This window comes from Perca flavescens, chromosome 24 (genome assembly GCF_004354835.1).
Source record: "Perca flavescens isolate YP-PL-M2 chromosome 24, PFLA_1.0, whole genome shotgun sequence".
Taxonomy (NCBI): Eukaryota; Metazoa; Chordata; class Actinopteri; order Perciformes; family Percidae; genus Perca; species Perca flavescens.
This window is the reverse complement of record NC_041354.1, coordinates 15,180,460-15,199,891: the sequence shown is the minus strand read 5'-3', so window position 1 is coordinate 15,199,891 and position 19,432 is coordinate 15,180,460. Positions and strand designations below refer to the sequence as shown.

At 39.5% G+C, this 19,432-nt stretch overlaps 1 protein-coding gene and 1 non-coding gene across 2 annotated transcripts; both read right to left on the bottom strand.

The window, feature by feature from the left end:
- Nucleotides 1-496: 496 nt before the first annotated feature.
- On the bottom strand, nucleotides 497-11,395 carry LOC114550673 (zinc finger protein 501-like). Its single transcript, XM_028571432.1, has 3 exons — nucleotides 11,014-11,395; nucleotides 967-1,830; nucleotides 497-882 (listed from the first exon to the last, which is right to left on the bottom strand). Exons 1-3 carry the CDS (start codon nucleotides 11,051-11,053, stop codon nucleotides 497-499), a joined length of 1,290 nt encoding a protein of 429 aa, XP_028427233.1. The 5' UTR covers nucleotides 11,054-11,395.
- Nucleotides 11,396-14,667: 3,272 nt separating this feature from the next.
- On the bottom strand, nucleotides 14,668-14,740 carry trnat-cgu (transfer RNA threonine (anticodon CGU)). Its single transcript has one exon. It is a non-coding gene; the product is annotated as a tRNA-Thr (tRNA).
- Between the last annotated feature and the right edge of the window lie 4,692 nt (nucleotides 14,741-19,432).

Below are 19,432 nucleotides of genomic sequence, written 5' to 3'. Positions count from 1 at the left end.
TTTTGGCCTATAGGTGTCCTCAGGCATGGACCCTTGTCCATTGTGAGAAATTTCGGGCAGATTTGACAATGTACACTCAAGTTACAACAACTTCTTTGTTCATCGCTAAACACTCAAAATGGCAGCCACGCCAAATTTTGGGCACATTGGAAATGGGTTTGAATGGGCTCTTCGCCAGACACTTGCAGAGCAAATCTCAAATTTGCCGGAAGTTGGTCAGGGTTTACCCAGGCTTCTTTAGGACTAGACTAAGACTAAAACTCTTATGATATTTAGTCAACTAGCACTACACTAAGACTAAAAGATTTCAGGTGACTGAAATATGACTAAAACTAAATCATAAGTTGCTGTCAAAGTTAACACGTGTCGCTTTAAATTTCCATTCTCGCTAAAAGCTTTCTTACAAACTGAGCAGTTAAATGGTTTCTTTCCTTTGTGGATTCTCATTTGCAAAAGGTAAATGACCACTCTGTCCAAACTCTTTCTTACAGAATGATCAGCTAAATGGTTTCTCTCTTGTATGCGATCTCATGTGCCTCTTCATATCTCCATTGGTGCCAAATCTTTTTCCACACTCAGAGCAGCTAAATGGTTTCTCTCCTGTGTGGATTCTCATGCGTGTCTGTAAATTTCCACCCACTGTAAAAGCTTTCTTGCAGACTGAGCAGCTAAATGGTTTCTCTCCTGTATGAGATCTCATGTGCCTTTTCACATCTCCATTGGTGCCAAAACTCTTCCCACACTCAGAGCAGCTAAATGGTTTTTCTCCTGTGTGGATTCTCATGTGTGTCTGTAAATTTCCACTCTCTGTAAAAGCTTTCTTACAGACTGAGCAGCTAAATGGTTTCTCTCCTGTATGAGATCTCATGTGCCTCGTCACATCTCCATTGGTGCCAAATTCTTTCCCACAATCAGCGCAGCTAAATGCTTTCTCTCCTGAGTGGATTAACATGTGGGTCTGTAAACTTCCACTCTCTGTAAAAGCTTTCTTACAGACTGAGCAGCTAAATGGCTTCTCTCCTGTGTGGATTCTCATGTGTTTCTGTAAACTTCCACTCACTGTAAAAGCTTTCTTACAGACTGAGCAGCTAAATGGTTTCTCTCCTGTGTGGATTCTCATGTGCCTTTTCACATCTCCATTGGTGCCAAATGCTTTCCCACACTCAGCACAGCTAAATGGTTTCTCTCCTGTGTGGATTCTCATGTGTTTCTGTAAATTTCCACTCACTGTAAAAGCTTTCTTACAGACTGAGCAGCTAAATGGTTTCTCTCCTGTATGTGATCTCATATGCCTCGTCACATCTCCATTGGTGCCAAATCTTTTCCCACACTCTGAGCAGCTAAATGCTTTCTCACCAGTAGTACATCTCGAATCACTAACAGGAAATGTATCATTATTCACAGAATTTAAACCTGACTGAGGTTCTCTGGTCTTCTTCCAATCATCACTGTCATCAGTCCCAGGTTCAGAAGCATCTCCAGTCTTGTCATCAGTAGCTGGTTGTAAATGTGTATCTGGATCTGATTTCATGGCTGGTTCTGGTCCTCCACAGTCCTCTCCATCAGCTTCTGTTTTGATCTCTTCAGTTTGTCTTAGATGAAGCTGTGAGAACATAGGTTTCTCTTCGTCATTTTCACTCTTCACAGGGACCAGAGTGAATGTGAACTTGGTGATATCCGCCTCCTCCAGCCCTTGAAGCTTCTCTTCATCCCGACTGATCCGGAGTTCCTCCTTTTCTTCTTTAATGTGTGGGGGCTTTGTGACCTCCTGGTCCAGACTGGTGCTCCACTCCTGCTGATGTTCTTCACCAACAATCACTTTCTGGACATCTGAAAGTAAAGGTGAAACAAAAACTAACAGCTATTAATGTGAATCTTAATGCTTTGATAAGTAGTGCTATTCACTCTTTATAAATAGGGGTCTCAGGATTTTCAATTAAATCTCGATTTAAAGATTTTTTTTCCAGCACTGATATTACCAATAACAAGGGGGACATCAGTGCAATATGAGTTTACAGAGGGTCGGCTGAGTGCACCATGAAGTCCAGTCGGAGCCAAAAAGCTTTAATAATTTTTGTTAAAGCTTTTTTAAAGTTTGTTTACATAACTCACAGAGGAATGCAAAATGACGTCACACTGGTGGCTCAAAGGAAGCATAAATTACAATTAAAGACTTTGTTGGTACGATTATAGTCTCAAAAATTATTATGCATTTATTTCACTGCTAATGTATGAAATCACATGAAAACTGTACATTTTAATGTATGTATAGCTGCCTTTTGAAAGAGAAATCACTAAAAAAATTTTTCTAACGATTGTTTTGAAATGATTATATGATCAACCTTTTTGTTTAAATTCAGTGCTGGGTGGTATGACCAAAAATTTGTATCACGGTATTTAAGATATTCACGGTTTCACGGTATATCACTGTATTTTCTTTTTGCTTGACTGGGTCTTTATATAGGTTTATAATGGCTTATTTTACTGTCAGTTTTCAGTACTGTCAGAATATAAAATGAATCGTTTCAATGTCATCATGTTTAGTAAAAGTTTTTATTACTAATGGGTTTCCCTTGCTCCATTTATATAACGTTATATGAAGGAGAATGCATGAAACAGTTATAGAATCCTAACTATTTTTTTATTGTCCAAAATACAAAGTAGTAAAATTAACTTAAATCGAATGAATATACATACAAACAACTTTAACATTGTTTCCCTTTCAAAACAAAATAGTTGTAAGATAGTTGTATAAACACTACTTTGACCACAGGTAAGTTAGGTTGTAGAAAAGTGCGCGAGTGAACATAGCTCCCGATGTCCGCATTCTTCATTGTTTGAATAATGTTAGCAGGTTGGCACATGTATTTCAGTGAGGTAAGACATCTTTAATCCATCCATCCATCTTAAGTCATTGCTCTGAACCCATCTTTCTCAACTGTCTGTAGCGGGACCGTAGGTTGATTGTTATTGCGTTCATTATGTTCCTCAGCTGCATGCTTGAAGTGACAGGTCTTTAACGTTAGCACGGCTGAGTAACGTTAGTGCAACAAAGTAATGTTAAAGCGACGGGCAACAACAGTGGCTAAATTATGTCAGATTTTTTTTAAAGAAAAAACTTCGGAACAATAGACGGCTCCTCTCGAGTATATGTTGTTCTGGTGTATCTCCGGCCTTTCTTCGTCCTCTAACTTTCTTCTTCTGATCTCTGCAGTAGCGACCGGAGCCTCTCCGAGCTCAACACACTGTTATGCTACCTGGCTAGCTAGCAGCTATGATGTTACCCTGCATGCCGTTCGGCGGTGTAAATTTGTAAATGTAAAATTATTAGTGTCAGAAATAGTTTAAGCCACAAATTGTTGCGTGCTATGGTGTTTTATCCTATTAGAGAGTTAGATGTGGGTTATTAATTGTTGTGTTATAAAGTTACTACCATGAGGGAGAAGGGTACGCAGTTAACGGGGCTACCATTCTCAAGTCACTCTGAGGTTACTTCGGCCGTAGAGCTCTCTGCGGCAATGCAATGACGGTATATGAAAAATTCATATCATACGGGAAATTAATACTGGTATGCGGTACAAACCGGCATACCACCCAGCACTACAACAACATGGTTGTCCTTAAGAAGCACTAAATGCTTGACCTTGGGGTAATTACTGGAATTTTTGAGTCTTTGTAAATTATAAAGTGTGGTCTAGACCTACTCCAGCTGCAAAGTGTCCTGAGATAACTCTTGTTATGATTTTATATTATAAATAAAATGTAATTGAATTAATAAGGAGTTGGACCTTTTTATGACTAGAAATGCCCCTGCTAGCTGGTGTGTCTAAAATTTGGAGGAGCTGCGATTAGCAGCATATTGCCAATGCTGGATACACATTTATTTACAGTAACTGCGTTACTTGTCAGACAATCTGGCAAAAACGCAGGTCTTTCCATTCATTGTGAATGCCTGCGACATAAAGTTGTGAATGATTCATCTTTTGGAGAAAAGCAACCCAACATCACCCTATGATGGAGCTGGATTGTTTTGTTGTTTGATATTTTTAAAACTATAGCGCTATATCTATCAATATTTATTTAGCTGTTATCATGGTATTCATTTCTTTATTTAAGGCGAGAAAAAACATTGTTTTTTTTTCACTGGTCAATTTTGAGATTTTCGGCTATTTGTGTTCAATAACATGTCTTCTTTCAGACATGTGAAAAAAAGTCAAAAATACACATTTAGGTCTTTATTTTACTACACTTTGTCGGTTAGCGTTGGTAGATTTCTCCTAAATTCAACAAAAGTTGGCGTCCTAAATCATCCCGCTGCTCCGCGATCGCTGTCTGCACCCTGTCATGAGCTCTGTCTCTCCTCTACAAAGCTGTCGGATCCAAATATGGTCATTTCCTTTTCATCAGCAACCAATCGTGAAAGTAAAAGGGGGGATTTAGCGCTAAATGCGCAATCTCATTGGCTGATGACAATTCCTGACAACGTGATTCGCTTAGAATGGTCATGTGACGCGCTCTGACATTTCCACGGTAGTTCAGAATGTCAAAATAAATGCGTCGAAAATCACCTCAGAGAAGACGAAAACTGTTTTTATTAGTTAAGAAGACCCAGGGGATTACAAACTAAGACAGCAGATAATGAAATGCCTTCACGTAGTACGCCGATGTGTCAACTATCGTTCAGAAAACAGGAGTTTTCAGTTTTCAGCGGAGGTAATCAGACTGACTCGCTCTCTCCAAGCAGTTTATAGAAATGTATGGCCTACATGTCATATATTATTAAATATATTTAGGTTTCACATATATACTATTCTACTATAATTACTATAAAATACTAAACAAATCTGTAATTTTGGGATCCTAAGTGGTTGAGAGTCCCTCAGGCAGATCCATATTTAGCTGTCAGTGGAGCTGCTGTCCCCTCTCCTAGTAGAACTACCAGCTTCTTTTCAGGTGTTAACTTTTTTTGGTTATTTTTCCAAGGTGTAAATCTCTTAGTGAAGATAGTTTTTTACCCAGTGGAGGAGGAAGTGCACCTCTGTCTGACCCAGTTGGTGGTCACTGAGCCTGTCTCTCTCTCTCTGACCTGTCTGTCTGACCCAGCTGGTGGTCACTGTATTTAGTCAGGATCCGTCTCTTCTTTGTATCTCTGACAGTGTGAAAATGTGTTTCATAACAATTTAGTCTACTTTGATTGCTTTGTCCAATGTTCTAAATATTGGTCTTTTGAATGATTCATAAAGAAGCTCATCCCTGCGTATCACCGGATGTCCAGTGTCAGTGCAGCATGAAGACACTCAGAATGCCAACGCATGCCTCAACTTGGTTATATGGGCCCAGTGTCCAAAAACTGCAGCCATGAAGGCTATTTCTACATTCAATGAGGGTGCCTCTGCCATGCTGGCTGTGATGGAGAAATTGTGGCTTCAGAGCAAAGACTGTCAATGCAATGAAGGATGACGACATGGTTAGGATCTCAAAAGCCAATAGTGTCCATTCCTCCAGTGCAAAGCGGAGCCGTAAAAGTGTAAGCACAGCCAAAAAAGTGAAAAGACACCAGCAGGAGATGGAGGAGGGCCCTACATATGGTACTTGCATGGATATGTAGACTGTAAACTAACTTGGGGGAACTAGGCTGTTTTCTGTCAGTTCGAAGTTTGTGATGTAATGGTCTTCAGTTGAAGGCCATGTTGATGTGTTGTTTTGGATGTTATGATCAGTGATGGATGAAGCAATGAGTTGTGGATGTTAAACAGTGAGATACATGGATCATACTTGGACCTGAAGGGATATGTGTCTGTAATTCATGGCTTACATTAGAAATTAGTGGAATTTTGCTATAAAAATCTTTAAAGGCCCGTTTTCTCAAAATGACTTCTCTCATACTCCAAGAACGGAATCTCCACTTCAGTAGCACCTTTATACACCAAACTTTCCAGTCTTGTACCTAGTTATATTACGAAGACAATTACAGAGGCATTTGTAAATATATTATTCCTAGCCTGATTTATATAACATTTTATTCCAAAAAACATGGCGAAAATCGTTTAAGGCTATTGACAGTATATTCTGATTTACAGGATAACAAAAATAGATATCCATAAATCCCTCTGTAATTTTTTCCCCCATCTAATATGTGAACACAATGAAAAAATAATTTGGAACGTGGCTTTATCCAATACTCAGATTTCTTTTTTTTTAAATATATGCAAATTAGCGCATTTTTCATTAGATAATGCTTAATTTGCATATTTAAACATTAAATTACAGAAAACTTGTAATACATTTTTTTTTCATCTTAATGTCAATAATCAACTGGCAGATTTTCATGGTGATATCTGCTAGTTAAACAAATTCCCTATTCACCTGTAGTGTCTCGCCTTAAATATTATTTTGGTATTACCATTGAAATATTACAGTATGCTGTAAAACAGAAACCTACGATATAAGCCGAACATTCATATCAGAGAATCGGACAGCAATCAGCGGGTTTTTAATGACAATATCGCTTCAATGTACATATATTTAATCAGCGGTTTTGTCACCAGCAACACGTTGCTCAGCTTTGTTCCAGTAAGTTATGTACCGTAATGTTTTTAAAAGAATCTACGAAATATTCCGGAAGTGACGTAGTAATTACCGCTTTGCGTCTGTGAAAGATACAAATACATAATATTCGTAATATTTATGTTTTTGTCTAACGTATAATAATTATAATAAAATACAGTTTCATTTATTCGTCACATGTATTGTTTGCTCGGCGGGAGGCAGCAATCTGAAATGGAATGAAGCCCATTCACTGCAGACAACTACAGCCAAAACCCACCCACCCCGGAAGAACTACAAGTAAACTAGCTATGTAGAAGTTGGCAGTGAAGAATTTAGGATACTCCCTGGGTTTTTTGGGATCGGGAATACACTGGTGTCATCGGATTTTAAAAATCAAATTGTTAAATAGGGGAAAGTAGCTTATTACCATATTTGACAGTGCTTACAGTGGGTAAACGTTGGAGACCATATCTACAAGACAGCTGAGGTCCAGAGCTTTCTATAACAGCTGGTCCTATGTGTGTAGCACCTTCTGTTGCTAAATGACAAGCCTTCAAACATGGACTGGGTTCAAAGTTCAGAGGTCAATATTTCAAAGCTGGAGTAATGTATGCTCTTCAGACTGACTGAGCTATAGTCCTACGACAATATTAAAATTTTTACATATCATGGAGACGACAAATTTTATTTGTATAGCACAGTTCAGCAGCAATGCAATTCAAAGAGCTTTACATAAAACATTAAACAGTCCCTCCAGGATTTTGCAGCCTTTTTTGAGATTGTTGCAGCCCAAAATGCCTGATTTTGCGGGACCTTTTGTAAAAATTTGCAATAAAAGTTGCGATGTCTTTTGTTGCAATGAAGTTGCGTTGCAAAAAAAGTTGTGATTTTTTAAATGTATAGGTTCTTTAAAAATAAAAAGGAAACTTGAGAATAAAATAACACTGGGCTGATATTTCCTAGTAACCTTACCAAAAAGGCTCAGGATGCTGCAAATGTTGGTATAATATGAAAATAGCTGGTGTATTTAAGAAAGAAAAACAAATTGCACGCAAAAAAACGCAGCAGCCCCCGCCCACTGCAGAGAGCCAACAAGATTGAAACAGCAGCAGCTTTCAGTGACTTTAGAGTGAAAAAACGTTACAGCGTACATTTATGTTAAAATTTATACTGGTTGGCAGGACGGTCTTTCGCTGTACGTTTTGTTGGTAAATGTGATAGCTTATTTTGTAGGGCTGCACGACATTGGAAAAAAACTGACATTGCGATATTTTTTTTCCTGCGATATACACTACCGGTCAAAAGTTTTGAAACACCCCAATTTTTTGTTTTTTATTGAAATATTAGCTGTTTAAGTCCAGTGAATAGCTTGAAATGGTGAAAAAGGTAAGGTTACCCAAAACTGAAAAATAATGTATATTTCAGTATTTTACAAAAAGGCCTTTTTCAGGGAACAAGAAATGGGTAAACAATGTAAAGCTGTTCTGCAGCAATGGATGTTGATCAAGCTTTGAAAGTTGGTGCTACCAATTCCCACAGGTGTTCCAACTTGTCTGGATTACTTACAACCCCCTCTGTTTGTATAAAAGTATTGTTGGAACACACTGTGGTACCATACCCTCATGAGCAATACAGTATTGTACTTCATAAAGTAGTGTGTTGCAGCTCACAGGACAACAGCTTCAAGCACTGCTTAATAGTGGTTGTAATAAGCAAGTGTCAGTTTCAACTGTAAAGAGAAGACTTTGAGCTGCAGGTTTGATAGGTTGAGTTGCATCAAGAAAGCCATTGTTAAGACGTCAGAATAAGAAAAAGAAGCTTGCCAGGGCCAAGAAACATTGTCAATGGACTACTGAAGACTGGAAGAAGGTGTTATGGACTGATGAAACCAAATTTGAAATATTCGGTTCATCACGCAGGAGTTCGCCTTTTATGAAGTGGGTTTTTATGCTATACGTACCAGTTTATTACCTTCAGTAGTTGACGGTTAACAATGCGCCAGTTTCGAGAAGCAGGCAGGAAATTTCCCTGGACAGGGTCAGCAGAAAAACTGTAATCTTACTTTTCTCTCGCGCGACTATTTTCGCAGCAACTCTGTGCAGAGCTTAGCGCCACCCATGACAATTCTGATTGATTAAAAAAAAATGCCATAAAGCCAGAGCACGTTTTCTTCCCATTCCCAAATGCTATGTGGAGTAGCCAGACCCTCCTTCAGGGTGCTTTGGAGGAGCATTAGTTAACTGCAAAGTAAGCTTCCCCAGTGCTGCGTTCAAACGTCAAAAAGTTTCCAATCATTTCAAAATTACTTTTAAAATAGCCCAGTAAACATTGCTGGGAAATATTCAGGTACTACTGCATGAACCGAAAACACACTATAATAAATATGTACTAAAATTACTTTAAATTATATTTGCCTCATATACACACCTTTTACTCTTCATAACATTGTGGCAAATTAGCAGCTGAGAAGAGCAGAAAGGGCTACTCGGCAGTCTGCTAACTTGTTGCCTATCAATATAAGCCGCTCTATTTAAGACTACAAAAATGTGCATGCAGGCTCAAATTCAACCACGTTGTTTTATCGGGATAAAGCAAGAAGCAGAAGGAAACTCCTCTAGCTGCTAGGCTAATGGATAGTGCAATGGTACTGCGGAGTTAATGTTTCCACCTCAGCTGAGAACCGAGAAATGTCTATGCCTTACCTACCGTTTATTATATTTAATGGTACCTGTAGAAATAATTCGTAATTAAAGCTTCAAGCAGCGTTGGACAGGCCCTCGCGCCTCCTTGCACGTCGGGGTTACTGCCGCTCCTTGCATTTGTGCGGCAATCAGATACTTCAAATCATCACCAATTAATGAGGAACTCTCTGCTGAGTTCAGTGATACCTCACACAACGGTCTACATCAAACTTGTTCGTTCATCAATAAATCCTCAAAATGGCCGCCACCGCGAGCCATTTTTGTGCGCCTATTCCCTTAAAATACGTACATTTTCACCAGGCTTGATGCAACTGCCAATTTTGGTGAGTTTTTGAGTATGGTAAGCCCCTCATAAAGGCGATTAATTTGCCAGAAGAAGGAAGAATTCCTTTAGTTTCAACAGGGCCATCGCCGCTGTCGGCGCTCAGGCCCTAATAACAATGAAAAAGGAACTCTTCCAATGTGAACGAGGGATGGGCACTTGATTACATTTTCTTCGTCGATCGTTGGGAGAATTAACAATTGCCTATCGATTAATCATTACTATTTTTATATTAAAATTCATTATTTAACTTTGTATAAATTAAAAAAGCAATGAAAATACAAAAATACAGCGTGTTTTTCCTTGATGAGATCTTAATTTCAAGAAGAACAACTTGTGGCAGTTAAACTGGAGGTTATAGATATAGATTATAGATATAGGCGCTGCAGTGCTCTGAAGCAGCAGAACCTGCAGTTGCGAGCTGGCGTTCTTAAACAGAGTCCCTCGTTTGTTCCAAAATAATAAATAAAAAGAATCATATTAAATAACTTATCGAAAAACATAATACTTAGATCTGAAAGGTTTTGTCAAAATGTAACTCAAAACTATTCAAGGCACGGACAAAGCCTAATAAAAAATAACCAGTAGGCTAACTCAGATACAACTTCTGCACCAGTCTACTGATTTTTGTTGAGAAAGATAAGCATGTTGACATGATCTGGGGTCAGACACGACCGCTACCTGGTGACAGTCAGTCCAGCCGCCGAAAACACCCGCATTGCCGGAATGCACAAGTCGCCTGCCTCCGAACTAACTTGGCCAGCCCGGGGAACCTTATTCCGTTCTTCGTAGTGAGTTTCTACCAGTCTGGTGAGGATACCTCGTGACGGAACGTGATATGCTGGTTCCAATATCCATCTCAATGAACTTGCAGGTCCCTTGGGTAATTTTCTCTGCTCGTTGTGCATCGCAGCTCCTCCATGCGAACGCCGAGTTTATGCTAGGTTGAGACAGAGCAGGGTGCACCACGGCTGCCACCATCATTAACCAGGGTCGGTGTACTTTGTTTAGCGGTGGGCTACATCATTTGAGTCGCGGCCGTGTTGTACTTATACACGGCATCTCAGTGTTTGCAGTGAAATAAGTTGTTTGAAAGAAAAAAAAATGTAAATGGTCCCACGCTACACTTGAAGAATAACAGACCGTTGCTATGCATAGCAGAGCATCGCCATGGACAAAGTGTGGTTAATTCATCAGCTGTGGCAAAAAGAGGAGAAAAGTGGAGCACCTCCTGTCCTCCAATTCAGGCATTGACAGTAGCTTTTACTTATTAATATATATTTTCTTCAGTTATGATTGACTGTCAAACTAGATAATAATACAAGTTATATGGAATTATAAACCACAGCCAGCTCATACAACAATGAATCTCCCCCAACATGGTAATGTTAAGTAAGAATATAAATTAGAAGAATATAGAACATTGTAAACGTCTCCCACCTCTCCACTGGTCAGCTGACAGTTTCCTCTCAGAGTCCATGTTGAAGTGTCTCTCCTCAACTTCTCCCCGACCTGTAATTCGAAAAAAATACGAAGCTCACAACATATCCAATAACACACGTTAGCAGGAGCTAGCTGCGGCTAACGTTAGCTTAGCGCGCGGACTCCCTGCAACAACAGCAGTAAACGCGTTTCCGGTCGGAGAAAGAAAACAGACCTGCTCTTTGTAGCTCCGTTTCAGGTTTGAAAACCTCATGCAGCAGTTTGGGATGTTTCTCTCTCGAAGGACACCAAACACTGGCGCCTTTTACTCCGCCGTCCTCATCACGAGCTAAAATGCAAACAATGGGACGGAGGTCGTAGCGTCTTGCGGGACCCGGAAACACAAACACAACTTCCGCTACACACTGCCCTTCAAAATAAGTGTTTTAAGAGTCGATTTTACCCACTGTCCTTTAATAAGATATGATAAGATGAGTGTTTGAATGTAACTACGTACATTTGCTCATGTACTGTACTTTTAAGTTATTATCATACTTTATACTTCTAATTTATTCTACTTTTTGAGTTGGATTGACTGCACAGCACAGATTCCGGCAGTACTAAATGAGGTATCTCTGTTCTCTAAAGCCTCTGGTTGACATTTAAATATAAAAATTTGAAAGATATACACAATATAAGATTACCCTCTGATTATTGTGTACAATAAACCTGTCACTTTGAAGTTAAATATTTAAGGATCATAGTTCAAAGAATAAGAATATAAAGGAAACAGCTACTGTAATATAGAAAATAATGTACAGAACACTTTAACTATTCTAAATAGATGGCTTCAGAAGATGATCCCGATGCATTCCAATGCAAGGACAGAGATATAATAGGCTCGTTCGAGGTGAGCCAGGTCTGTGCAGAAAGTCGGATTGCCAGATATACCTGTAAAATAGTAAACCCAGCGTGCTACAGCTGTAACGTTAATACAGCCATGAAAGCATCAAACAAATGAACAGGATCAACGGAGATACAGTAGATTCTACCCGACCTAAAAAAATGTTTCTAACAGTTGCGTGACCAGAGACGTAAAAAACCCCGGGCAAATATTGGAGATGTATTTAAAAGATGGAGACAGCTTGGAGCCCAAAAGTATGCTGAGTCAGTGGCGGCACCAGAGATGTTCTTTTGCTGTTGCTTTCTGGTTACTGGACTTTCAGTGAGGGTGCTCTGAAATTTTGAGTTTCCCTTGACACAAATAGCCTAACATTACACACACTTGCGCAGATGCCCACCCACCTTCGCCGCAGTTTATTAAGCGAGCAAACGAGAGGGGATTGATTTAAACTTGCTGATACAATGGCACAAGTTCAGGCAGGTAGGCAGCAAACCGCTGCAAAATATACATCTCAGTAGGGATGGCTGACGCGAAACTGACGTTCCGAAGCTTTGTCGAGATCCTGAAGCGCAGAGTTTCGAAACACTGATCCGAAGCGTGATTCAAAACACCCATGTCATGTGACTACGGCTAAATGAAGCTTCGGAGTGTTTCACAAGTGTTTCGACAGGTGGCATGGTCCGCCGAATCAGCGTTTGATTGACAGGGTCTGGAACAGACCACACAATCGCACATCTGTATAAAATTAAGTCAATACATCTTGACCTCTTGGGTTTTTGTGACAGGAGTTTGATTTTGAGATAGTGTATTTTTGGTGAAATAGCGACATTTATAGTGCGATTTGTTTAGTTATATTTAGGCTTACATTTAAATTTACACATTGACTGATAGGCTAGAGACAGACAGAGTATACATACAGTGACACATTAATAGATAGATAGATAGATAGATAGATAGATAGATAGATAGATAGATAAAAATGGAAGCTCTTTTTTCATTTTCATTCAGAGCCACAAATGTCAACATCAGGCCCATCATAATCAACATCAACACCAGTAGAAACACAGGACAGTTTATGGGAAAGTTTTGATGATCGTATCCGTGAAACCAAGAGGATACACAATGCTACAGCTGATGCCACAGTGGAAGTGAAAAAATACCTCCACTCTGCGTTTTTTCCAGAACTCATGATCCCCTAACTTACTGGAGAGAGCAGTAATCTTTCCTCATTTGTATGCCCTTGCTAAAAAATATCTTTGCATGCCAGCAACATGTGAGAGGATTTTTTCAAAGGCTGGAGAAATTATGGGTAAAAAAAGAAGTCCTTCCACAGCAGAGAAATTCGATTTTGGAATAAAAATCTATAAAAAAAGTGAGACATTGTGGCTTGATTTTTTATTAATATTCATTTTTCATGACCAAAATAACAAGCCTTACAAGCTTCACATATTACAAAAATACAATCATTTTAATGGCTCGCTGTCAAGGTTGTTTCAGATCAAACCTGCAAGTGACCACTAGGTGTCATCTTTGAGACGGGTGTGAGATTGTTTCGAAGCCTCGACACAATATGGCTCATTTGCTTCAACGGTTTCATTGTTTCACGAAGCCTTGATCTGCCCACCACTACATCTCAGTATTTAAAAACACTTTAAAAACATAAACTGACTTAACACAATTACCTACCTAACTAAAAGTCACAGAGATGGTCCCATGTGGCAACCAACAGGCAGCGACAAAGCCAAGAGGCAGCCATCATGATACAGGTGCTTTATATAAGCTCAGCTAAGAGGGGGTTTGGTCTGGGTGGAGCTACTTTGGTCTAGTTAAGGTGCGTTCAAGAACCAACATGGTGCAAAGCTTACTGCACATACCACTACACTAGCATTAGACTCACTTCTCTAATCTAATGGCTCCAAATATTGAGCTCTTCTTCTTCTGTGTGAAACGTTACTGCGGAAGTAAGGTCAAAAGTTCAATATGATCACCTGTGTTTTGTAGCCTAAAAATAATCAGTTTGTTTTATTAATGTATTTATTAGAAAGTTTGAGCACAAGCAGAGCAAATCCAAGCGCGAGCAGTGACTATTTGAGTGTGATAGCAAGATTTTGAGGGAGATTATTACAAAATCTGAACGTAAGATCACTGAGAAATGCTCTCAAATTGAAAGAATGCGCTCTTGAATAAAGTTAGGAATATAACTCCATGTTCAGTCAGGTGGAGAGGATGGCAAGGTAGTTTTATTTTTAGCGGTTTCTACCGTGATTCTAAGCCAAGGAAGTGTGTCTGTCCGTCGGGTGGAGAGGACGACGAGGTTGTTGTGTTTGTTTTAGTGGTTCCTACCGTAATTGTAAGCCAAAAAAGTTTGTCTGTCAGTTGGGTACAGAGCTCCGTAGGAACACAGGCTTTTATGACTGTCAATATAGCCAGCATCTAACGTTAGCTACTCCGCTGTGCTGTGAAGTAATGTCTGGCTATATGAGACAAGCATCTAGCAACATTGTTGTGAATGCTGCGGTCTCAGCCTGGCAACGTCTGTGAACTTTGAGTCTGGAGAGGAGGGGGTGGGTGAGACGACTCTCTCCAGTATTTTGAATTTATACTGTGGTACAGATTTTAAACATTAGCTGTCAGTATTACATGTTGTACATTTAATATCCTCATGTTACATATAATGTTTGGGCTCTGGGGAATCAGAAATTAAGTTTGTTGTCAATAAACTGTACAAAAATGCTGGTGACAATGCATTGAGGTAATCAACTGACAACAGCCACTGCTGGGATTTGAACCCAGGATCTCCTGTTTACGAGACAGGTGCTTTAACCTATAAGCTACAGTGCCTCTTACAGTTAAAAGAAACTGTTCGCTCATTTTGTCGGGGCTAAACGTGGCCCAGGTGTACACTAGGACCCTGTAACATGCCCACCATGTTGGTGGTGATGGCACAGTGGATATGACACATGCCTTTGGTAAGGGAGACCTAGATTCAATTCCCACAGCGATACATCAACCAATGTGTCCCTGAACAAGACACTTGACTCCTAGTTGCTCCAGAGGCGTGCAACCTCTGACATATATAGTACTTGCAAGTTGCTTTGGATAATAGCGTCAGCTAAATGACATGTAATGTGACATCACTGTTGGGTGTGGCTTAAGGTTTACGTGATGCTGACTGTGTCAGGGTTGAAATAAACTTGAACTTTAATGGCCAAGGCATTTTATAGGGTCTGACTGCCTGATATGAGTTTCTTCCTTACTAAACTAAGTGTATATTGTAGCTTAAACTTGCATTGCACCATGTATAGAGCTTTACGCCTCGACGCAGCGGGCCCAGATTTGTCTCCCAGGTTTGTCTCCAATCTGCGGTGCTTTGCTGCATGTCAGAGCCCATAGATATATACACTAGATGTCGCCTGGCTACTGCTGTTCAGTTGAACGAATGCGTCAACAGAGCCGCCATCTTGGAACAGGGGAGTCACTCCTCTTTAATGCTAATGGAAATAAAATCACCATAAATCGTCAATCTCAAGCAATTTTCTAGTTTTCGTGGTTCGTTCTAAAGGTCAGACATGCATCTATGATCAAGTCCAGAGAAAATTTAAGCTTTTGATATTAATATAATCTACTTTGTTCAAAATGTAATGCCTAGTGCTTGTAGCCTAAGCCTAGGTTTAGTTGCCACATTCTTCCACTTCATAGCTATATACAGTACAGGCCAAAAGTTTGGACACACCTTCTCATTCAATGCTTTTCCTTTATTTTCATGACTATTTACATTGTAGATTCTCACTGAAGGCAACAAAACTATGAATGAACACATATGGAATTATGTACTTAACAAAAAAGTGTGAAATAACTGAAAACATGTCTTATATTTTAGATTCCTCAAAGTAGCCACCCTTTGCTGATTACTGCTTTGCACACTCTTGGCATTCTCTTGATGAGCTTCAAGAGGTAGTCACCTGAAATGGTTTTCCAACAGTCTTGAAGGAGTTCCCAGAGATGCTTAGCACTTGTTGGCCCTTTTGCCTTCACTCTGCGGTCCAGCTCACCCCAAACCATCTTGATCGGGTTCAGGTCCGGTGACTGTGGAGGCCAGGTCATCTGGCGCAGCACTCCATCACTCCTGCACAACACAACTAATGGTCCCAACCCCATTAATAAGGGAAAAAATTAACCCTGACAAGGCACACCTGTGAAGTGAAAACCATTTCAGGTGACTACCTCATGAAGCTCATTGAGAGAACACCAAGGGTTTGCAGCGCTATCAAAAAAGCAAAGGGTGGCTACTTTGAGGAATCTAAAATATAAGACATGTTTTCAGTTATGTCACACTTTTTAGTTAAGTACATAATTCCGTATGTGTTCATTCATAGTTTTGATGGCTTCAGTGAGAATCTACAATGTAAATAGTCATGAAAATAAAGAAAACGCATTGAATGAGAAGGTGTGTCCAAACTTTTGCCCTGTACTGTATACTGCTTCCACGTAAGTAAAGAAGTAAAGATGAACTATCGAATACAAAACACTCCAAAAACTCCTCCACTATTTATTTCTGCATGTATTTATTTATTTATTTAACGATATTTAAAGTCATGTTTCGTCGTCCACAGTCCGAGTCCCACCAGACTCCCTTTAGGAAACCTGTGATTTCAACTTCAGCAAGCTGTGACAGTCCGCTCCACTCAGTCCTGCTTCTGGTTCTCCCGGGCTTCTCCCTCCAGCGGGTTCAGCAGCACGGGCTGGGCATCCAGCTGCATGGTGTCGGTTTTGGCTGCCAGAAAGCAGGCAGGGAGCTCCAGATCCTGCAGCCGCAGACAGTCTCTGCTGCCCTGCTGTAGCTTCTCTCCGTCCGCCTGCTGCCGGCAAACACAGTGGAATTTCCCGCCAAAATCGAGATACAGGTCGTCCCGGACTACGTGTAAGATCCTTCCGATCACAATTCTGTCTTAGGCCGCATGCTTAGAACCTCAAGGCGACACCTAGTGTATATATCTATGGTCAGTCCCCCCTCTCTCTACCCTTTCATTTCTTCAGCTGTCCTGTCAATAAAGGCCTAAAAATGCACACTACAAATCTATAATTGCTCTGCATTTCATGTGTTTTTATGTACCATCTTAAGTCTGTGGTAATCAGAGGTGTATAAAGTACTAGAGACCCATACTTGAGTAAAAGTACAAGTGCTCTATTAAAAAAGTGACTTGAGTAGAAGTTGAAGTGCTCTTTAAGCACCCCACTTAAGTAGAAGTTCTAAAGTACTCAACATTTTTTGTACTTAAGTATTGCAAGTAGTTTATTTTAAAATGTACTACTCAAGTACTGAAAGTAAAAGTACAAGTATTGTGTTATTTAGTTATTCAAGAAAGCAGTCAAAAGTTTGAATATCATATTGTTTATATTATGTCAAATGTTTAGCCTAAGGCTGTAGCCAAAGGAATTAACAAATATTAATTATATTAAAAATAACAAATATTAAATACTGAAATAAAATGTAAAATTATCACACTGTGCAAATAAAATGAACATCCTCTCCAGCACAGTAACGATTAAACAGTAACAAGTAACTATGCAGCACAAAAAAAATTTATTGGAGTAAAAGTATTAAACTCATCAAAAATATGTACTCAAGTAATAGTATTTCCGCAGAATCCTTTATTATCAGACCACTTTTTATTAAATTTTGAATTCTTACTACCAGACTATACAAAATTAAATAAAAGTTGCTACACTAGATGCCTATCTGACAGTGCTATAGCTAAATTTAAGGAAGATATTCCAACAGCATTTAACTCAATGTCATGCCTTAATATAACAGTGGACCTTTATGTTAACTTTAGTCCCTCCCAAATTGATAATTTTGTAGACGCAGCTACGGCCTGCCTACGGACAACTTTGGACTCGGTTGCTCCTGTCAAAATGAAGATGATGAAGCAAAGGAAACTAGCACCTTGGTATAACTCCCAAACTCGCAAATTAAAAAAAATCTCACAAAAACTTGAAAGTTGATGGCGTTCCACGAAACTGGAAGAATCTTGTGTTGATTGGCAAGACAGTCTGAAGAATTATAGGAGGGCCCTCAGAAATGCTAGATCAGACTATTACTCATCACTAATAGAAGAAAATAAGAACAACCCAAGGTTTCTTTTCAGCACTGTACCCAGGCTGACAGATAGTCACAGCTCTATTGAGCCATATATTCCTCTAGCTCTTAGAAGTGACAACTTCATGAGCTTCTTTAATGATAAAATTATAACAATTAGAGATATAATTCATCACCTTCTGCCCTCACCTTTAAACGCAGGAGTGCTAGAAATAACAACAAGACCTGACTTAGACTGTGTGGCAGTACGAGTGGCTAAGATGACACTCAGGTAATTTAAGATTTCCGACAACGCCACTTGGGATAGGCCCAAGACTTTCAAAGCACACAGATCCGTTTATCCAAAATTAGGAGTCAGAAACAATAATATACTTATAAAAAAAATATACAATTTTATTTTAGTATGTTTCAAATGTTATTTATTAAAATAGTAGGATATTTTATGTGCGGAGAAAGCATACAATGAATATTGGAAAAGTAATAAACAAGACAATTCAAAACAACAAACCAGCATGCATAATTAAAGGAACAAAATAAACCAAAATCAACACATGAAAAGAAGGACAAAAACCCACATGCAATATATACAAAGTTAATAACAATATTTACAAAGTCAATGTCTGGGTGTTCATAAGGCATAGCCGTATCAATCCAAACCAGCTCTATGCGCCCAGAACAGTCCCATACATACAGACACTTTTTGTACCAGTATCCAGAACAGCCTGTACCGATATCCAGAACAGCAAGAGTGGGAGGAGAAACGCGCCGGGGAGTGTTGGCCGCTTAGATAACTGTGGCCCCCGGCAGCCTCCACAACAGCATGCACAAGGCTGTAGCTCTTTGCAGCTGTGATATAAAACGCACCATTAAAACAGGAGCGTAATAAATTGTAAGCAGACAGGCAGACAAGACACTTACCGCTTTATGATAAATATGTCCTTATTAACAGGTTATGTATCACAGTCATTCAAAGTGGCTGTGAAAAAAACTCTTCTGAAAAAACCCACCCTCGATCCTGAGGTCTTAGCCAACTATAGATCTATATCTAACCTTCCCTTTCTCTCCAAGATCCTTGAGAAGGTAGTCGCTAATCAGTTACGTGACTTTCTACATAGAAATAGTCTATTTGAGGACTTTCAGTCAGGATTTAGAATGCGTCACAGCACAGAGACGGCACTGGTGAAAATTACTAATGACCTAACTGCGGCTGACAAAGGACTTGTCTCCATACTTGTCTTCTTAGATCTTAGTGCTGCATTTAACAATATTGACCATACCATCCTGTTACAGAGACTGGACGATTAACCCTCCAAGTACGCTAAAGTTAGCCATGGTGTTCCTCAAGGCTCAGTGCTTGGACCAATTCTATTTTCCTTATATATGCTTCCTCTAGGCAATATTACTAGGAAACACTCAATTAACTTTCACTGTTA